At 47.1% G+C, this 13,271-nt stretch overlaps 2 protein-coding genes across 3 annotated transcripts in view; both read right to left on the bottom strand.

The window, feature by feature from the left end:
- LOC144487051 (uncharacterized) overlaps window positions 1-6,020 on the bottom strand; it is a gene marked incomplete at its 5' end in the record, with an annotated part of 28,487 nt that extends 22,467 nt beyond the window's left edge. Inside the window, 1 exon segment of the mRNA XM_078205099.1 lies at window positions 5,845-6,020. Coding sequence (XP_078061225.1) covers window positions 5,845-6,020 — 176 coding nt within the window.
- On the bottom strand, window positions 5,578-9,653 carry LOC144487043 (uncharacterized). 2 transcript variants are annotated; one of them, XM_078205090.1, is made up of 2 exons: window positions 9,494-9,653; window positions 5,578-7,135 (listed from the first exon to the last, which is right to left on the bottom strand). In XM_078205090.1, the coding sequence occupies exons 1-2, from the start codon at window positions 9,622-9,624 to the stop codon at window positions 6,367-6,369; spliced, it is 900 nt and encodes a 299-aa protein (XP_078061216.1). In that variant the 5' UTR covers window positions 9,625-9,653; the 3' UTR covers window positions 5,578-6,366. The 2 variants fall into 2 exon arrangements, with proteins under 2 accessions (XP_078061216.1, XP_078061217.1); XM_078205091.1 differs by having other exon boundaries at window positions 9,287-9,582.
- Window positions 9,654-13,271: the final 3,618 nt, after the last annotated feature.

Here is a 13,271-nt window from a genome sequence, read left to right as displayed (position 1 = left end):
AGACTATCGCTCACCAGCTATTCACACCTCATCCAGAACATCTTTTGTATCTTTATTTGTCCCATTACCACTCGCTTTGGTCTTGGGCCGTGAAACATTTTGTCAGTTTGCAGATCTTTCATTTTGTTCTTCTCCACCTCCCTTTCTCAATTCTTCAGAGGTCAGTCTTTGACAAAGGGTCATCTGGACTCGAAACGTCAGCACTTTTCTCTCCTGACAAATGCCCGTGACCACTGAAGTGCGTCATGGGCATTCAGCCTCTGATCTTTGGGTAAACATTCTCCAAGGCGGCCTTCAGGACACACGACAGCGCAGAGTCGCTGAGCAGAAACTGATAGCCAAGTTCCGCACACATGAGGACGGCCTAAATCGGGATGTTGGCTTGATGTCACACTATCAGTAACCCCCACAGCTTGCCTCCTGGACTTGCTGGTTGTCCTGTCTGGAGACAATACGAATCTCTTTAACCTGTGCTTAATGCTCCCTCCACTCACATTGTCTGTATCTTTAAGAACTGGTTGGCTGTAGAGATTTGCATTCTAATCAGTATTCTGTAACTTGATTTTGTGTCTCTGTGCACTGTTTGAGAGCAGATTTCCACTCCATCTGACGAAGGAGCAGCGCTCCAAAAGCTAATGGTATTTGCTATCAAATAAACCTGTTGGACTTTAACCTGGTGTTGTTAAAACTGTTACTCTAAATATATCCCCATCGCTCTGGGTGGGAGTGGAATTGATGATTTCTTGACTGTCTGTCTGCACTGCTGCCTCACAGTGCCAGGGACCCGGGTTCAATTCCCAGCTTGGGTCACTGTCTGTGTGGAGTCTGTACGTTCTCCCCGTGTCTGTGTGGGTTCCCTCCGGGTGCTCCAGTTTCCTCCCACCGTCTGAAAGATGCGCTATTGAGGTGCATTGACCCAAACAGGTGCTGGAGTGTGGCGACTCGGGGAATTTCACAGTAACTTCATTGCAGTGTTAATGTAAGCCTTACTTGTGACTAATAAATAAATTTAACTTTTAACTTTAATTTTGTGAACTCATAGAATCGTAGAATCTTACAGTGCAGAAGAAGGCCATTCAGCCCATCGAGTCTGCACCAACCACAATCCCACCCAGGCCCTATCCCCGTAACTCCACATATTTAACCTGCTAATCCTCCTGACACTAGGGTCAATTTAGCATGGCCAGTCAACCTAAGCAGCACATCTTTGGACTGTGGGAGGAAACCGGAGCACCCGGAGGAAACCCACGCAGACACAGGGAGAATATGCAGACTCTGCACAGATAGTGACCCAAGCCAGGAATTGAACTCAGGTACGTGGCGCTGTGAGGCAGTAGTGCTAACCGCTGTGCCACCATGCCGCCCTAATCTCCTTGAACAAATAGTAAATTGTAGAGATTATAAAGTTTGAATTGTAATATCTAATGGTGTAAAGTATCTGGGAGCAGAGTGGATGTGATAAAGGCTGGAATACAGACTGTGGGAATGAGGGTGAAACTGCTGTGCTCAGTGAATGGTTCTTATTGGAGGGAGGGATGTAGCGGGATCTTCCTTGTTACTCCACTTACAGGCCGATGTTTGAGGGTCTGCCGATAGCTGTGAGTGTCTCTCTCTTACAGGCCTTGAAATTTCAAAGGCTGGGGAATGCTGCACTGGGGCAAGTCCACAGGAGAGAGCGCTGAACCAGGCTCACCGTTTATACCTGACCGGTAACCTGATACTTATATCACACAGCCATCCCAAAACCGCCACCAAGGCCTGAGTGATTCTCTCCCTTGTCGGTGGGACAACGGCCACCCTGCACCCACTCCACTCGAGTAGGTCTCCAAGAGAGAGAACAGAGAGACTCTGTTCTTTATCTCCTGACCAGCAGTCTCCTTTGAGTGAGCGGGTTCGAATCACTCAGATCACCCTCGGTTCCAGACTCCGGATTTATGGTAAGGGATATTGAAACTGTGACCTCGTCAGAGTGCACTGATGAGAGAACAAGAGGCAAGACGGACTCCAAACGAGTTTCAAAACTTACAGTGATTTATTTAATAATAAAATCAACCTCTTCAATACCCCACCACACAGGAATAAAACTTATACTTTATACTGCACTATGGGAGAAATGCTAATGGGTACAACGTATTACTGAAGTTTAAAATTACAATACACCACCCCTCCCCTTGCCTCAACCTCTATCCTATCCTCGGGAGCTTCACAAGGTTGGCTGGGATACTCACAATTCTAAAAGGGGTTCCTTTGTGGTCGGCTCAAATGTCTTAGTGCAGGGTCGAAACTGAAGAGAGCTTGGTCCTGCTTGTCTGTGTCACTGCTTGTGATTCTGGAAGAGAGCTTGGTCCTGCTTGTCTGTGTCACTGCTTGCGATTCTGGAAGAGAGCTTGGTCCTGCTTGTCTGTGTCCCTGCTTGCGATTCTGGAAGAGAGCTTGGTCCTGCTTGTCTGTGTCCCTGCTTGCGATTCTGGAAGAGAGCTTGGTCCTGCTTGTCTGTGTCCCTGCTTGTGATTCTGGAAGAGAGCTTGGTCCTGCTTGTCTGTGTCCCTGCTTGTGATTCTGGAAGAGAGCTTGGTTCTGCTTGTTTGACTCTCAGCTCAATTTGACAAAAACACCTTCCCTGCCCCCGTAGGTGATTTTCAAGGACAATGGGGCTTTCGATCACCGGCAGTTTCAGTTTAATTTAGTCAAGTCCACACACAAAAGGCTGGAACTGCCGTGAACCCCCGTGGGTCGTTATTTCAATGTCTTCTGTGGATGGGCCGATTTCTGTGGCCATTGACTCCCTGCTGGTCTGTTTACTGTCCTTTGTCCTTCTGATGATTCGATCACTGGTGCGTCTGCCTTTTTGGCCACTTGCATATTCAGGGGGCTCTCACCTTTTTTTCTCTTAGCACAGTCCACCGACAGGTTATGTTTGTCCTGCCGAACCTTCTGGGAGGTTTTTATCAGCCAGCAGCCAGAGTTGGCCACTTTTAAACTGCTACGACAACGGATCATAGAAATCATAGAAACCCTACAGTGCAGAAGGAGGCCATTCGGCCCATCGAGTCTGCACCGACCACAATCCCACCCAGGCCCTACCCCCACATATTTACCCACTAATCCCTCTAACCTACACATCTCAGGACTCTAAGGGGCAATTTTTAACCTGGCCAATCAACCTAACCCGCACGTCTTTGGACTTTGGATGAATGAACACCGCTCGACAATCATCAGGCAAGACTGTTCTCTTCCTGTGGGGGAGCACTTCAGCAGTCACGGGCATTCAGCCTTGGATCTTCAGGTAAGCGTTCTCCAAGGCGGCCTTCACGACACACGACAGCGCAGAGTCGCTGAGCAGAAACTGAAAGCCAAGTTCCGCACACATGAGGACGGCCGCAACCGGGATGTTGGATTTATGTCACATCATCAGTAACCCCCACAGCTTGCCCCCTGGACTTGCAGAATCTCACTAGCTGTTCTGTCTGGAGACAATACACATCTCTTTAACCTGTGTTTGATGCTCCCTCCACCCACATTGTCTGTACCTTTAAGACCTGGCTGGTTGTAGGGATTCGCATTCTAATCAGTATTCTGTAACTTGATTTTGTGTCTCTGTGCCCTGTTTGAGAGCAGATTTCCACTCCATCTGACGAAGGAGCAGCGCTCCGAAAGCTTATGGTATTTGCTACCAAATAAACTTGTTGGACTTTAACCTGGTGTTGTGAGACTTCTTACAGGAGGGGAAACAGCAGCAGTGCAGTCTGCGCAAAAGCTGTGTTCAGCCCAGTCCAATGCCGGCATCTCCACATCACTTTTAAACTGTCAGGTTTCTCCTGAGTCGGGTACACCTGTTCGGGTACACTGAGCGAGAATTCAGCATGGCCAATGCACCTAACCATAATGGTATTTGCTACCAAATAAAGCTGTTGGACTTTAACCTGGTGTTGTGAGACCTCTTACCGTGTTCACCCCAGTCCAACGCTGGCATCTCCACATCATCCCCTCCTGTCCACCAGAGGTCGCTGTAGGCCTCCCAGCTGCTGCTCCTCCCAGTGTCACCTCTTGCCCACTCCAGCCCCTCCAGTACACCTCACTGGAGCCCCAGGCCATTCTTGCCATCCTGCCAGGTCTCGGGTACTGAGGCCAGTAGTAAAGTTTATTTATGAGTCACAAGTAGGTTTACATTCACACTGTAATGAAGTTACTGTGAAAATCCCCGAGTCGCCACACTCCGGCACCTGTTCGGGTACACTGAGGGAGAATTCAGCTTGGCCAATGCACCTAACCAGCACATCTTTTGGACTGTGGGAGGAAACCGGAGCACCCGGAGGAAATCCACAGACACGGGGAAAATGTGCACAGTGACCCAAGCCGGGAATCAAATCCAAATCCCTGGCACTGTGAGGCAGCAGTGCGAACCACTGGGCCACTGTACCGCCCAGTGCTCTGAGGTTAAGTTTCTTCTTCAAACCTAAGAAGATTCAGTGTCACATCAGGGCGGGGAAAAGGGAGTCCATTGGCTTCAGATGGATAATGGTAAAAGTTAATATCCCAATTTATTCACTTTATTCCTTCAAGCTGAGGTTTACAAAGTGAGAATTCCGCTGTTTATAGCAGTGAGGAAATAAGCAATGACACTGATCCTATATTTAAATTAGTCTGTAATACACCTCAATTTCACACAGGTTAACAGTTTTCAAGCATTTGGAACCCCAAATGTCTGCTGATGTGTCATCCAGAGCTGTTTCCCTGGCAGTTTGTGTCAGTAGCAGGCTGCCGTTACCATCCACTCTTGGGCAGGGTGAGGAGACAGCTCCAACACCGACCTCAGCTGGAATGGGGATTGAACCATACATTAGTCCGCAGGCCAGCAATGCTGCAGGAATTGCAAAGGGGCTGCACAGAGGTCCAGAATTAGAAGAGGGGGTTGTGGAGATGGAGGAAGCGTCTGCAAGACATGGGGACATTTTGGATTATCTCAAAATTACAGAGTGTGGGAGACCAGTCAGGAATGTGTTGAAATTGTCAAGTCTGGCAGTAATGTGTGGATGTGGGATTCAGCAGCAGATGAAGGGCTGCACGGTGGAACAGTGGTTAGCACTGCTGCCTGACAGCAGTGGGTTTCTGTGTACGTTCTCCCTGTGTCTGAGTTCCCTCTGGGTGCTTCCGTTTCCTCCTACATTCCAAAGATGTGCAGGTTAGGTGGATTGGCCATGTTAAATTATCTGTTAGCGTCCAAAGATGTGTACGTTAGGGGGTTAGCAGGGTAAATGCACAACGGTACAGGGCCCATCGAGTCTGCACCGACTCTCCAACAGAGCATCTTACCCAGGCCCTATCCCCGTAGCCCCACATATTCATCCTGCTATTCCACTGTGTTACCTGTTCATCACACTAGGGACCAGAGTCTGAGGTTATAAATGGGTGAGTTTACTCCAATAGTAATTCTTTCGACATCTGACAAGTTTACAGCTATTAACATCCTGCCTATCAAATAGCTCCAGCCTACATATGAGAGAACCAACATTCAGAGCTTTCAAATCCTTATCCTGAAGTTACAAAACAGACTTTAGTCCTCGGCCTGCTGATACATCGGCACATTCACACAGGGGTGGATTGGACTGTGATCTGTTTATTATTCATCTTTAGTTCAATACAGTTTCTGAGTGATTTAAATTTAAAACAAGGCCTGCAGGCGTGAAGATTTATTGACACATGAATGAGAGATGCTGTGGGGCATTCTCCAAGTCCAACAGGGCTGATTTACATCAGAAAAACTCCAACTATCAGTATAAACGTTATTTAGTTGGGATGTAATTAACAGCAGCAATAACAGCAGAATCACACCCCTGTGATCACTGGTGAACTCGCTGGTGTCTCACCAGGTTGTGTGACTGGGTGAATCTCTTTCCACACATCGAACAAGTGAACGGCTTCTCCTCACTGTGAACTTGTTGGTGTCTCAGCAGAATGGATGACCGGGTGAATCCTTTCCCACACTCAGTGCAGGTGAACGGTTTGTCCTCAGAGTGATTTCACTGGTGTGCGAGCAGACGTTTTCTCACAGTCAGAACATTTGAATGGTCTCTCATTTGTGTGAACAAGTTGGTGTGAAGTGAGAGAGGATAAACAAGTGAATCCCTTCCCACACACAGGGCAGGTGAACGGTCTCTCCCCACTGTGAATTCGCTGGTGTACAGTGAGGTCGCCTGATCGCCTGAAGCCAGTCCCGCAGTGAGAACACGTGAACGGTCTCTCGTCAGAGTGAACACGTTGATGGCATCGCAGTTCCTCAGAACTTTTGTAGCCCTTCCCGCAGTCTGGACATTTAACCGGTCTCTCTTCACTGTGAACTCGTTGGTGTTTCTGCAGGTTGGATGATCAGTTAAATCCCTTCCCACATTCAGAGCAGGTGAATGGCCTCTCTCCAGTGTGAATGCGCTCATGTGCCACAAGGTGGAATGATGTCCTGAACCCCTTCTGGCAGTGGGAGCAGCTGAACGGTGTGGAACCGGTGTGAATGTACTGGTGCTCCCGCAGTGTGCGTGGAGTTTTAAAACTCTTTCCACACTCAGTGCATTTAAACTCTCTCCTGTCGGTGTGAACTCGCTGGTGTCTCTGCAGGGCAGAGAAATCTGTGAATCCCTTCCCACACACGGAGCAGGTGAATGGCCTCTCCCCTGTGTGAGTGTGCCAATGCATCAGCAGGGCCGATGACTGAGTAAATCCTTTTCCACATTTGGAGCAGGTGAACTGCCTCTCCCTGCTGTGAATGCGCTGGTGTATCAACAGGCCAGCTGACTGAGTGAATCCCTTCCCACACACAGGGCAGGTAAAAGGTCTCTCTCCAGTGTGAGTGCGTCGGTGATTTTCCAGGCCAACTGGGTAATTGAATCCTTTCCCACAGTCTCCACATTTATACGGTCTCTCCCTGATGTGACTGCGCTTGTGTCTTGACAGGCCAGACGATCGTTTGAAGCCTTGTCCACACACAGAACATGTGTATGGTTTCTCCCCACTGTGAATGGTGCTTTTTTCTTCCATGTTTAATGGCCTATGATATTTAGATCCTGATGAATCAAAGCTCTCTGTCAGATCTTGATGTGATCCTTGATTTACAATTGTCTGTAATTCCTCACCTTCTAATCCCCTGAAAAATGAATTGAAAACAGAAAGAGGGAAACATGAGAGACAAGCCATAAATATACAAAGACAAAATGTGAAACTGAGTTGATCTAATCTGGTAAATTGTGGGATTGGGACTAGGACATAGTGGATATGAAAGCTGCTGGATTGTGACAAAGCCTCAAACTGTTTACCAATGCACTGAGGGAAAGGAACCCTCCACCTCTTCAGAGCCTACAACAAGAATCCAGCCTTTGTGCGTGAAGAGGGAGAGGTCGGGAGGAGGGTGACGGAGAGAGACTTTATACATCAGCAACTCAACCAGGATTTTGGCAGAATCTCCTCAACCCACAATCTTTCCCACCTGGAAGTACCAGAGCAGCTGGGACATGGGAAAACCACACAACTCCCTGACTTGGACAAATATCACTGTCCCTTCAATGTGACTGGGTTCAAATTCTAATACTCTTGCATTGTGGGAGCACCTTTACTATATGGACTGCAGAGGTTCAAGAAGAAGGCCAACTATCACCATCACAAAGGACAAGTGGCGATTGGCAACACATGACTGTCTGTGATAGTAATTCATTACAGATACCTGGGCCTTGTCAGTAATGTCCACTTCCAAAGAATTTTTTGTATATTGCAAATCTGTATGAAACCTGCAAGTTCATAAGATATCGGAGCAGAATTAGGCCATTCGGCCCCTCGGGTCCGCTCTGCCATTCAATCATGGCTGATATGCTTCTCATCCCCATTTCCTGCCTTCTCCCCATAACCTTTCAACCCATTACCAATTAAAAATCTGTCCAACTCCTCCTTAAATTACTCACTGCCCAGCATCCACCGCACTTTGGGGTAGCAAATTCCGCAGATGAAAGGAAAACAAAGAAACAAAACCAATGACCACAACAATCCAGGAGGACAAGGACAGTGGACAGATGGGAAAACCACCACCTGGAAGTCCCCCTCCAAGCCACTCAGCATCTTGACTTGGAAATATGTCACTGTTCCTTCAATGTCATTGGATCAACATCCTGGAATTCCCTCCCCAACAACACTGTGGATGTACCTACGCCACATAGACTGCAGCGATTCAAGAAGGCAGCTCACCACCAGCTTTTCAAAGGCAATTAAGAATGGGCAATAAATGCTCGTCTAGCCAACGACTAGAATCAATTGAATGATTTAAAAAATGACTTGGAATATCCATGAGAAAACAATCCTGACAGTTACTCAAATAAATACTTCACTCAGTCACACCAGCTTCTGAGTTTACATTTGACTGAAGTGGTTGGATTTTGCTGCTGTTTGTGGAAAACTTTGGGGCATTTGCCCAGTTCATTACACAAACTAGCCTCCCATCCATTGACTCCATCTACACTTCCCGCTGCCTCGGAAAAGCAGCCAACATAATCGAGAATGTCACACACCCCGGACATACTCTCTTCAACCTTCTTCCACCAAGAAAAAGATACAAAAGTCTGAGATCATGTACCAACCGATTCAAGAACACCTTCTTCTCTGCTGCCATCAGACTTTTGAATAGACCTACTTCTCATTAATTTGATCTTTCTCTACAGCCCAACTGTGACTGTAATACTACATTCTGCACTCTCTCCTTTCCTTCCCTATGTACAGTATGCTTTGTCTGTATAGTGCACAAGGAATAATGCTTTTCACTGTACACTAATACATGTGACAATAATAAATCAAATCAAAAAAGAACCCCACGCACTCCGGACACACTCTCTTCCACCTTCTTCCATTGGGAAATAGGATACAAAAGTCTGAGATCAGGTACCAACTGACTCAAAAACAGCTTAATCCCTGCTGCCATCAGACTTTTGAATGGAGCTGCCTTATATTAAGTTGATCTTTTGCTACACCCTAGATATGACTGTAACACTACATTCTGCACCCTTTTCTTTCCTTCTCTCCTATCTGCTCTATGAATGGAATGCTTTGTCTGTACAGTGCGCAAGAAATAATAATTTTCACTGTAAACCATAACATGTGACAATAATAAATCAAAATTATCCACCAGTTCCCACTTCTGTTCTTTCTGATGAATGAAGGATCTGTGCACAGCTTTTTCGACCTTCCTCCCAATCTCCACATCACAGCAAAAATATCACCGGTCAATAATAACGACTTTCAATGACGGAGGGTTTACCCAGCATTCGCCGCGGTGGTGAATGCCCTCTATTTACACCAGAGGAAGGTACTGCGCAGCCGTCTTATCACCCAGTATTGGGGCATGCGCACTGTCAGTCATGGCGATGGGGTGAGTTTCTCTTTTTGTCTCTTTGCCACGGGGAAGGAAGCGGAAACTCTGAGGGAGCGATGGAGCCGGCTCTGGAGAAGAAGAGTTTCTAAACACCTGGCGGGCGCCTCAAACCCCGATTGAGATTTGTGTTTGCAGCTCCGGATCTTTTTTCCCCCCGAAACCCAAGTCCAGTCTAACGGCCACCATCTTGGATCAGCGAGAGGCGCATGCGCCAGGGTCTTCATGACGCAACAGTGAGGGCGGGGCTTAGGTTTTACAGTTCCTCCCGGGTCCCAGTTTCCAGCACATCAGCGTGAATATTATTGATGAGTGTCAGAAGGAGGTTTACATTGACACTACAATGAAGTTACTGTGAAAATCCCCCAGTCGCCACACTCCGACACCTGTTCAGGTACACAGAGAGAATTTAGCATGGCCAGTGCACCTAACCAGCACATCTTTCGGACTGTGGGAGGAAACCTGAGCACCTGAAGGAAACCCACACAGACACAGGGATAATCTGCAAACTCTACACAGACAGTGACCCAATCCGGGAACTGAAGCCAGGTCTAACCACTGTGTTACCGTGCCTCCCACCAAACTGGGCAACAGGTGTCTAAACAGTTTCACCCGCTTCCAGCCTGCAGCTGATGTTTACAGGAGTCCATGAACCATGTACATATTCAGTGTGAGAGGTTGCTGTCCCTGAAGGAGCTGCTTCTCCACTTTTAGTTACACTTCTATTCTGCCCCACGCTCCTAATCATTGGCTGCCCATGTGGAGGAGGCTTGGGAGGTCAGAGGATCTTTTCCTGGACCTGCTCTTGGGGCTGGTTAAAACAGTGATTTGTAGATCAACATGGGGTCACTTAGCTGTTGGCTGCTCTTCCGTGGTCTTGTCCATGCTCTTGTGGTCCTGGAGAAGAATCGTGCAGTGTTGACTGGAACACTCGAAAACTCCACAACTCAGGGTACAGAGTGTCTCATAGACACTGGAAACAAAGTTCTGGTTTAGTTGAGATGGAAGTTTGATTGGACCACAAGATTGGGGAAACAAAAGATAAAAGAATATTCCATAGAAACTAGAATTGTCTGTTCTGAATTTCTGTCCTGTGCTGACAACGATACTGACTCTGTCAATGTCTTTTACAAGGTCCACAAGGGCGATGAATTGCAGATGGGAAACTGAAACCAAACATCACATCAAGAGCTGACAGAGTCCCTCAATTCATCAGGACCTGAATATCATCAACCTTTAAATGTGGAAGGAGAAATGTTTTTCTGTTTTGGCGATGAGGAAAGATTTCAAACATCACTGTGACTGGAAAAGCACCAAGACTTACACACACACCCAAGTGAGAGTGTTCCAGTCAACTGACTGTGGAAAGAGCTTTAACCAGTTACACAGCCTGATTGTTTTTAAAAATCTCACTATTCACAGCAGAGAGCCAAAGGATGAGAAGATCTTGGAGCAGAATTAGGCCATTGGGCCCATTGAGTCTGCTCCACTATTCACTGATCTGATATAATCCTGAACTCCACTTTCCTGCCTTAACCCCATGACTCTTGATTCCCTTACTGAGAAATAATACACAAGTTCTTTGTGTGGACAAGGCTTGAACAGATTGTTTAACCTAGAGAGACACAAGGACACCTGTACCATGGAGAAACCATGCAAATGTGGGGACTGTGGGAAGGGATTCAGTTACCCATCGCTGCTGGAAATACATCGCCGCGGTCACACTGGGGAGAGACCATTCACCTGCTCTCTGTGTGGGAAGGGATTCATTCAGTCATCCCACCTGCTGACCCACCAGCAAATTCACATTGAAGAGAGGCTTTTTAACCACTCTGACAGCGATAACAACTCTAAAAGCTCTGAGGACCTGGTCAAGCACCAGATTGTTCACATTGCAAGACAGTTCAGTTGCTCTCACTGTGGGAAGCTGTTTAAACGATCACAGAACCTCATTGAACACGAACGCACTCACACTGGGGAGAGGCCATTCACCTGCTGTGTGTGTGGGAAGGGATTCACACGATTATCCCACCTCGCTACACACCGACTGGTTCACACTGATAACAGACCTTTCAAATGTTCCGAATGTGAGAAGAGTCATAAAACCACAACTGATCTGCTGATACACCAGCGAGTTCACAACAAGGAGAGGCCATTCAGATGTACAGTGTGTGGGAAGGGATTCACTCTGTTATCCAGCCTCCAGAAACACCAGCGAGTTCACATTGGGGAGAGGTCGTTCACCTGCTCCTTGTGTGGAAAAGGATTCATTTATTTAAGCAGCCTCAGATCACACCAACTTGTTCACTCGGATAAGAAACCTTTCAAATGTTCTGAATGTGAGAAGAGCTTTAAGACCTCCAGTATTCTGCTTAGGCACCAACAAGTTCACTCCGGGGAGAGACCGTTCACCTGCTCTGACTGTAGAAAGGGATTCACTCGCTCATCCAACCTGCGAACACACCAGCACATTCACACCGGGGAGAAACCATTCACCTGCTCTGACTGTGGAAAGGGATTCACTCGCTCATCCAACCTGCGAACACACCAGCACATTCACACCGGGGAGAAACCGTTCACTTGCTCTGAGTGCGGGAAGGGATTTTCTCACTCATCCCACCTGCTGAGACACCAACACACTCACAATGGAGAGAGACCGTTCACCTTCTCTGAGTGTGAGATGGGATTCACTCAGTCAACCCATCTTCTAACACACCAGCAAATTGACAAGTGTCTGGGGGAATTGGATTCTGCTGTTAATCACATCCAGGACTGAACAGTCTTCATTCTGACAGTTGGGGTGTGTTTTCGCTGATGTTAGTGATCGCTATAACTGGGCTGGAGTTTAATTCTCTGGATAAATGTCAAATTAACTAATATTATTTCAGACACAAAGCTGGGACCTTCATTTCTCCAGGACAAGAAAAGATTAATCAATGTCTTGTTACTAATTGCTGCATTTTTGTGGCCCTTTTCTCCTTTCTAACTCTGGATTATTTCAGTTTTCATACCTTCAGTTACTCTCCTGGGCAAGTTCCAACTCCCCACACCTTCCAGAGTGTCTTTCCTGGCCTTGGAATCCATGGAAGGCATCAGTAACACATCCGCGATCACCAAACACAAATCACAGTTCTTTGCACTGATCCACTTCTTTCCCCAGTCATTCAGGATGGTGATGTTTTTGGAGCTGTGATTTGTTTAATTGTCCCCCACCATTCACGACTGGATGTGGGGGGACTGCAGCTCTGATCTGATCCGTTGTTTGTGGGATCGCTTGGTCCTGCCTGGAACATTCTGCTTCTGCTGTTCAGCGTGCTTATAGTCCCATGTTACAGGTTGGAACCTCAGTTTTAGGGTGCCCAGTGCTGCTCCTGACTTGTTCTCCTACACTCCATGTTGAACTAGGGGAGGTGATGACTGTTGGTATTATTGCTGAACTATTAATCCAGAAACTCAGCTAATGATTTGGGGACCAGGCTTCGAATCCTGCCACATCGGTTGGTGGAATTTGAATTCAATGAAAAAAATCTGGAATTAAGAATTTATTGATGACCATAAAACCATTGTTGATTATCGTAAAAAAAACCCATCAGGTTCACTCATGCCCTTTAGGGAAGGAAATCTGCTCTCCTTACCCGGTCTGGCCTACATGTGACTCCCTCTGAAATGGCCTCGCAAGTCACTCAGTTCAAGGGCAACAAGGACTGGGCCATAAATGCTGGCCATCCAGCAATGCCCATTTCCCACGAATGAATAAAAAAGAATTTCAAGTTGAGGACTCCCAGGATGACTCACTTGCACTGTACACCTCTGTGCTGCTCCCTCTACTCAGGTTTGAACTGCTGGTAGGACAGAACATTTTGGCAGGAAGAAT

The sequence above is a fragment of the Mustelus asterias genome, unplaced genomic scaffold (assembly GCF_964213995.1).
Source record: "Mustelus asterias unplaced genomic scaffold, sMusAst1.hap1.1 HAP1_SCAFFOLD_560, whole genome shotgun sequence".
In the NCBI taxonomy this organism is placed as follows: Eukaryota; Metazoa; Chordata; class Chondrichthyes; order Carcharhiniformes; family Triakidae; genus Mustelus; species Mustelus asterias.
Note: the sequence above shows the minus strand (reverse complement) of the source record. Positions and strands in the feature narration are given on the sequence as shown.

What these genes read in the sequence shown, in the direction of transcription:
- LOC144487043 (XM_078205090.1), bottom strand. Translation starts at nt 9,624, where the DNA reads ATGAAGACCCTGGCGCATGCGCCTCTCGCTGATCCAAGATGGTGGCCG. An exon ending in GGGTTTGAGGCGCCCGCCAG is followed by an intron (nt 7,136 to 9,493) that starts GTGTTTAGAAAC and finishes TTCATTTTTCAG; the next exon opens with GGGATTAGAAGGTGAGGAAT.